General features: G+C 35.4%; 1 protein-coding gene across 2 annotated transcripts in view; it reads right to left on the bottom strand.

Annotated features, from left to right (window-relative positions):
- Positions 1 to 424: 424 nt before the first annotated feature.
- GLCCI1 (glucocorticoid induced 1) overlaps positions 425 to 8,612 on the bottom strand; it is a gene marked incomplete at both ends in the record, with an annotated part of 117,190 nt that continues 109,002 nt past the window's right edge. For both annotated transcript variants that reach the window (XM_082662388.1, XM_082662387.1), the window contains 2 exons: positions 425 to 773; positions 1,930 to 2,050. In XM_082662388.1, the coding sequence (XP_082518514.1) occupies positions 425 to 773; positions 1,930 to 2,050 (470 nt within the window). The remainder of the gene's footprint in view (positions 774 to 1,929; positions 2,051 to 8,612) is intronic.

Genomic DNA, 8,612 nt, shown 5'->3' with positions numbered 1-8,612 from the left:
GAAACAAACACCTGGATCAATTGTAAACATAATTCTGAAGTACAGTATTTTTCCATAGGACAAAACACAGCAAGACATTTTCTATTTAGACAGGCAACTTTCTGATATAGAGCTTATTTATACTGAAGAGTTTGGAACAAAACACAGGACACAGTACTAATCTGTCAAACATACTATGAAATGCATAGTCTCCACTTAAAATGCTGAATGATACACACATTTTTGCAAGCATTACTGCTTTCCACAAAAACTGCTGAATAGGAGTTCCGTCCCTGCCAAGATCAGTGTTAAGAGATACTTTATGATGCTGATAAGTATTCTGTTGGTGGTGGTGTCAGGAAGTTTGTCACTCCATGCAGATAGATGTCTGAGATCTAGTTCCTAATCCAGGGAACACAGGGTAGAGGCCAGCTCCCCCTCTGCTTTAGATGATCACGTAGTTCTGAGCGGAGATGTGCTCCTCACCCTGCAGTTCCTGCAGGAGCTGCTGCGGCTGCTGGGATGGCTGTTGGACAGAGGCCTCTGTGGAGCCCGTCACGCTGGTGTCATCAGAAAGAGACGTAAAGGAAACCCGGGAGGAAAGCTGCTCCACGGTCAGGGTGGCCAGAGCTGAGCTCTGGCCAGAGTTAGGAGAGTTCTTGAGCATCAGGTCAGAGGCAGGTAGGAGAGGGCCTAGAAGTTTTACAGGACAGAAAGCTGATCCGGTTGGGATGAAATTAACCTTGTTTTTGTCAGGACATGAAAAGAGAGGGGCTGCGATAGGCTGGCGAGACCTAAAACCATAAAACAAAATTAGGTTTACAATCACTAAAAAGTTAGGCACTTTCTGAATTAACTGGAGTTCTCTAAAACAGCTAAAATGTGGATGGCAGGGAATGAATTAAGTGTACACAGAGGGGTAAACATCTTCCATAGCACAAGTCAGCTGGCATACTACTGATGTACACAGCACTGAGGTGACATTTAAAACAGAAGGATTTTCAAAAGGACTCTGGGCACACAGAATTTTTCAGAGATTAGTTTGCTTTCATTCATTTAGAAACATGGATTATGCGATGTTAAAATGACCTTTTCTGTTAAGTACATTGGGAGAGGGATTACCCAATCATATATTTGGTTTTAAGCATTTCCTCCTTTTTCTGTATCTCTATACATACTTCTACTAACACAGATCAGGAAAAGTAGTTTCAGTAGTTTCTTGATGAGTCAGCCCAACAGAACAGCGTCCACAAGCCCTTCCTCTCCTCCCCTTCCCTGGGAACTAAGCCATCAACTCCTGCAGGACCCGTCTCTGTCCCCTTCTACGTTACAAGAGTACAGCAGCCTCCACTAGGGCACCTGCACTGGGACAAAGGGATGAGTGAGTCCAAGAGCCACACGCTCTTTTTTTGAGTTATTCTGCCAGGTATTTACAGCATGAACCTCTTTTCCCTTTAATTTCTATTTTATACGTACCGAACTTTCAAAAAGAAAAAAAAAATCTGTGAACAGAAAGTCTAAATTCAATGAATACACATGCTAGATGTGTCTACAGGGAAGGAGACGAGTTAGTGAGTTCCCTCTGGCTTGTGGTATCACTATCGTTAAGGCTAGCCACACATGGATATTCACTTTGCTGCTAAATGTCTTTTTCTTTTTAGCCATCTAAATTAATAGAACTTTTGAAAGGAAAATTCTTAATGATTAAAAATAAATCTTTTAGGTAGTAAGGATGAATTTCCAGTTTCTTTGTATTAGCATATTTCCAGCACACAGACTCTAATTCTCCTTCAATAAGATCTCTTTTGCCTATTCAACTCTCTTTTCATGATTTGCTTTTGGAACACATTATCAGCTGGATGGAGTAGTTGATTAATCTGTAATCAACTGGTCTCAGTAAAAAGCTTTACAGCTTTGCAGATCCCAGCTGACAGAAAAGACATTACTTACGCCATTTCCTCAAAGACCTTCACTCGCTCACATCCCTCTGGGGGCTCCCGTTTGAACATGTAGCTGTTGTTTGGTTTGGGAGATGAAGCATACTTGGGTAACGGTGAGCTACTCCCACTGTCTGTAAATTTAAAGCAGTTATATTAACTAGTGATTGAAAGCTCTTTTAAATTAAATTTGATTTCCAAACAAGCAGCCTTTTGCACAGTTTATCCACTACTGCCCCTTGGCTTCCACCACAGAGCTTCCTTTATTGCAAAGCTGTTTCTAACATCCTTGTGTAGTACATATCTTATGAATAAAAGCTTCAATGCAATAGTAATCTGCCATACCACAGAACATAAAAAGCAGATATTTTGGTCCAGACAACTGTATTTTGCGTAAAGTAGAGCTGTAATCCTGAAAATAAATACATCATTATATATTTCAAAAAGGTAAATAAATGGGGTAATATGTATAGCCATGCAGAATTTTAAGAGATTAAATACAGCATTCTCTATATTTTCTCACTGTTCAACCAATTTAATTGAAAATTTTAATATGTGGAATAATCTTCATTACAAAAGTTCTTAGCAGAAACGTTAGTTTTACTAAACACTGTGAATAACATGTATGCAGGGAAAAAACAGGCTTATAACACAATATACTTTCCCTTGGCCCACAATGAAAAAGGTAATGTTCAGAATTTTGCCTTTAAAATGTCTATATAGAAGAATTTTTTGAGCACTATTTGTATTTTCGCTGCTGGAAGCACGAGGAATCTAAAAGCATCTCTATCTAACATGTTTTCTTCGTATTTTTGACCAAAAAGAAATGGCCTATTCATGAAAAGCCATAAAACCTATATGCAGTTTCTCCCTTTCCTACCTGGCAAAGGATTTTGGAAATTCATATCCACCAAAATATGTCATTATCTTTTTAAGATGCCAAGTTGTAAAGTCAGTAACATACCTTTATAAATACAATAGTCCTATTTAAACAAATTCTGACTTAATGCAAACCAATCCCCCATGCTAAAATACTAAGCACATCACCTATTGAGATGTAGTATTTTCGTATGTATTTTGAAAGATGGCATTAGTACCATAAATTTCAGGTGTCACAATTTTGATAAGTTGCTTCAGTTTAGGATACAGTACATGGTCCAACATTCAGAATCTGAGTAACAGGGAGGGTTTTTTTAATCATCATTAATGAAGTATAATACACGCTTAGAAAGTAGACCCTTGAGGCACACTTAGAGTGTACTTGGTGAATGACTCAAAGAGCATCTGTGTAAGTGTTGGGCATGCAGATGTGTGCTTATATTTGAATATGGCTATATCTCTGGCTGGGAAATCATTGCCTGCAAAATAACAAGGCCACATTATTGGGAAACCTAGAAAACCTCATAGTTTCTCCATCACTACTGTTACACATGTCCATAGAGATTATGCATAGTCTCTGGGAAGGAATTAAGTCTTAGAGTTACGTTGGGTTTTTTCAGACTTGAGGATTTTCTTAGACTCAACATTTATCCTATATTGCTTAAACAAATGGGAGGGAGGAGAAGGAATATTATTTTTTCTCTTCGGTAGATGCAAAACATCATTAACCTGACTAGAGTCCGACTTCGCTGCTATTTGAGCTAGGCTAAACCAAAACGACTGGTCTTCAATCAAAAACTGGTGGGAATGAGGTCTTGAACTCGGTATAATACCAAAAATACAGGTTGACTTTGCTTTATTATCCAAGCAACGACCAGCCATGCCAAGGATACATGAAAAAGTAGCTATGGTTGTGTAGTGCCTCCATGGAGAGGACACAGCCCTGCTGCACGCAGGATGGGCCTAAAGCCATGGGCTTGATGCCTTTAACAAGCCTTTTCTGCCATCAGCAGGGGTGTGACCAGGTCAGTAGTTAAGAATCCACCCTATTGTCATGTAAGAAAAGTCATCTTGGCCACTCTTACAGTCTCCTGTGTTCTATTTCTTATTACATCATCAGACCTACCACATGATTTCTCTCATAACATTACTGATGGTTTCAAGGGACCTTCCCAGAATTGAAAGCTAGATGTGAGTTGGATAATCAGCAAAACTAACTGTCTTCCTATAAACAATCTACAATGAATTAAATATTAAATGGTTTTTCTCCTTGCAATTTTTCTAATTTCCGAGGCTTATATTTTTACAGAGTTTTACCCACTTAAACATTCTTTTATTGGGGGCAGGGAGGAGGGTGACAAATGTTTAAACAAACAAACACAATATTTTGCTATCCCAGAAAGATAGTATTCAGTGCTATTATACTGCCTTGACTTTTCAATAAAAACTGTTTGTTGAGAATATATATATACATATATGTGTGTGTGTGTGTGTGTGTGTGTGTGTGTGTGTGTGTGTGTGTATGTATATATATTACATTTAATGTTTGGTGGTCTGGAAAGACAAAGCTTGAAAGAAAGAAATTTGGAGCCGTAAATAGATTTCTTAAATCTGGGGTTTTCTCCTCAGGTAAATATGCAGTCTGATAGAGTGCAAAGAGGAACAGGGAATGGAGACAACTTTCTGGGGTTTTAGTTCTGTCACTAGCTGTATATAGTTGTATAACCTTCAACACAGCTGCCTCTCTAAGTTTCTGTATAACTAAAGGAATTTCCATTCCTAACTCTGAAATTCTGTGATTTTTACAAAAGGTTCTAACATACAAAAAAGGAACAGTGTACCAAAATATTTTTTTTTGCTTTACAAATGGCATGCTTTAAAAACAACTCCCACGAGCAAACTATTCTACCCATTCCAAGCTTGGTTGTCTAACTCCTGCATTTAGAACTCTGTGTTGAGTTTAATAACCACATTTCATTAAGAGAACATTATAAATGTGAGGTAAGCATGCTTGCTCAGGAGATTCAGGATGAAGTCTCATGGTAATCTTAATTTAATCCCTCCTGTTCACAAGCATGATACATTTTCTCATTCTCTTATCCCACAATAGGATAATAACTAGACACGTAATTGAGATTAAGTTAAATGTTACTTTATGTTCTTATAACCTCATAACCAATGAAATTAGATGTGATGAATATAATTATTTACATATCTGTCTGCATTCATAATAGTTTCATCTATATTTATAACAGAATCACCCAGATCTCAAAATTAAGAGTATGGAAACATTTTTTTGACTATTTTATTATAAAAGATTATAATTATGCATGTGTACCATATTTACGATTAAAATATAAGGAGTTTGACAAACATTTTAAAACACATCATAATGAACTAAAGCTTGGAAAAGTTAGAGATACTACTGAAGTCTGAAACTCCATATAGAAACAAGATTCATTAAACTATGTGTACTTTTATAGTTTTAGAGTTTTCTGAATTTCTCCTTATAAATGGCCTCCATTACTTCTGGTATATTAAGTTGTATGGCCAATAATTCTAGTATAAAAAAAAACATCTATATTAAGTTGCTTCATTTATGTAGGAAGGTATGTAAAATCTCTGCCATGGTTCTTTTCTAGCCCTAAGTCTATAAAATACGTGCTTTATCTCCTACTATCAGATTACTTTATCAAATTAAGTAAAATTAATTCTAAAATAAGCAATATAATTACAGGGTGGTGGTTCTTAACCCTGGTTTCACATTAGACTCATCAAAGATGTTTTAACAATACTATTAAATGCCAATGTTGAAACCTCACCCCTCAAGAGGTTCTGATTTAATTAGTCTGGGGCCCATTCCCAGGCATGTGCTGGCTGTTTTTTTTTTTTGGTAAAGCTCTCAAATGCTTTTGAAGTACAGCCAAATTTGATAACCAATCATGAAAACATTAAAACACTGGTATGGAGTCAAGCCATCTGACTTCTGTCTAGACCTAACTGCACGGCCTAGGAAAAGTGTGATCCCCTTGTGTTTTGATCTATAAAATGGGAATAACTACTGATATGATGGCTGTGAAAAATGTGTACCTGAAACAGAATAAGCTCTCAATAAATACTGCTACAATAGTAGAAAGAACACATCATTCCTAATTCACAAATTAACAAAGGTGAACCATTCAGAAATTAAGTGCCTATTCTACTTTCTTGGTAAAAGAGAGTAACAGAAATGTCATTTTTAATAGGTCTGCACACTAACTTTATTAAGGTATATAAAGGTAAGATTTTGTGTCTGGCGGGGAAGCCGAGTAACATTTGGAGTACCAGATTCTCTGGTTTATGACTGCCTAGTAGGAACTCTGCCAGTTCATGATGGCATCCTTTAGCATATGGAGATCTACCGTTCCGAAATTTTAAAACTAATGCCTAAAGTATACAGATTCTATAGATTCCTCTACGTAGAGAATATTTATTACATGTGTAGCAAGAGCCAGTAGAATGTAATTATTATTCTATCTTTCAAAGCTAGAATAACAGGCTGAGAAAACGAGCATAGAGTTCAACCAACACTAAACTTAGTGACAAAGTTAGCCAATTTAGAATAAGATTATAAATATGATGAACTAAATAGGATCTAAACAGAATTGCTATTCTAGTATTAAAATTACTTCTTTTCCAGAAAATGTGGTATGTATACACAATGGAATACTACTCAGCCATAAAAAAGAACAAAATTTTGCTATTTGCAGCAACGTGGATGGACTAGGAGGGCATTATGCTAAGTGAAATAAGTCAGACAGAGAAAGACAAATACTGTAGGATATCACTTACATGTGAAATTAAAAAAAATACAACAAACTACTGAATATAACAAAAAAGCAGATTCACAGGTATAGAGAACAAACTAGTGGTTACCAGTGGAGAGGGAAGTGGGTAGGGGCAATACAGAGGTAGGGAAATAGGAGGTACTATTAGATATAAAATAAGCTACAAGGATATACTGTACAACAGGGGGAATATAGTCAATATTTTATAATAACTATAAATGGAGTATAACGTTTAATAATTGTGAATCACTGTATTGTACTCCTGTAACTTATATAATAGTGTACAGTAACTATGCTTCAATTTAAAAAATTACTTTTTTTGTATCAGGAAATGAAATTATCAGCTGTAGTGTAATTTGATGGTCTAATGAAATCAGGAGAAACAACTGTATAGTGTTTCTTGACAACAAACTTTTGGAACCAGTTGGCATTACTGATTGTATTGAAAACCTGCATTTTCAGTGAAAAAAAAAAAAAAACTGTGGAAGAGTAAGGAGAACATTTGACTTTTACAAATAGTCTCTAACGTTTCTCTACAATTTCAAAGTCAACCTTTTATGAGAAGGTTACAAAATTTTAATAAAACAACACATCAGCTATAGCTAGGATCTCCCTTACATCAGCATTCAGCAAAGGGTAAGGAGAGAAAATGTAACATAATCCTTGTTACTTATATTTTTGAACTTTGTCTCAAATAAGACTGTTTTGAATTAATGGGACTTACATTCCAAATGTAAGTTAGGCCCATTACATTCCGAATGTAAGTTAGGCCCATTAATTAAATATTTGTCATATGTGGAAGGTGTTTTATATTTTAATCATTTATTCCATATTCACTGAATTGGTACTAATTTACAAAATAAGCAAACAAATCATAGTTGTGCCTTTGTTTTTGTGTACTTACAATAAGTACAATGCTTCTTCTGCAAACATAATCCTGATATGCAGAACAACATTGCTTATTATTGTCTCCAAATCTGACTTGGCATCGTTGATATGCTAACTACTCACTCGGAATCTTACATGAACGCGAACAAATCACCCTGAATCTGACTATCCGACGTGAGTTAAAAAATGAAAGCAAATCACTCTGTTGAAGACAGTCTGCAAACCAATTTATAGACTAAAATCTTGTCTCTTATAAATCATAATGGTAAAACTAAACTGAAAATAAATTTCAGATTACCCAGAATATTTTATATCTTGAAAAGTAATGTAACTAAGGTTCTCAGCAAAATCAAAATCAGTCTGATGCGATCTTAGTTTTTTTATATTCTTGAGGTTTTTAAATGAAAAAATTTCTAGGGACATCAGTTTTCAAAACACTGAAACACACTGTTCATATTAAAGTGCTCCTAAAGTATCCTACGGGGGAAAAAATGAAAACTTCTAATAAAATTTCAATATAATTTTAAATGTACACTTATATATATTTACTGAGCACTTAATTATGTACAAAACAGAAGACAAAACAAAATGCTATGTATCAGGTAAAACTCAGTATTTCTCTCTTTTTCTTTCCCCCCAATTCTTGCTAAAGAGAAATGGTATTATAACATCTTTTCGGCAGATAACCAAATATAATCTTAAACTTATATAATGGTCATCTTAAAGCCTGTTCCTGCTCTGACATTCACTGCCTTATTAATAGTGGTAATCGTTTTCTTATGTCCCAAGTCAGAACTTTGTTAGAACTTTGCCTTTATCCTCATTTTTCTAATCCCTCACCTTGTACATCTAATCAACCACCAAATGCTGCTGATTCTTCTTCAGTCTATTTCCTCCAATTCCTTTGCCCTACACCTGTGGTCTCCCAGTTAAGGTGCACTAAACAATCTGCTGATATGCAGGAAGAAAAAAGAACATTTATACATATTTACTTTTTATCTCTAAAAATAAGAAACTAAGCTTTACCAGCAAATATTTTATATATGGATTGAATTATGTACTTACATAACTTAGAAATATATAAATTTATATTACGGGTACA

This window comes from Grampus griseus (genome assembly GCF_964374135.1).
Source record: "Grampus griseus genome assembly, chromosome: 9".
Lineage (NCBI taxonomy): Eukaryota > Metazoa > Chordata > Mammalia > Artiodactyla > Delphinidae > Grampus > Grampus griseus.
The sequence above is the reverse complement of the archived record's forward strand: the minus strand, read 5'-3'. Positions and strand labels throughout refer to the sequence as shown.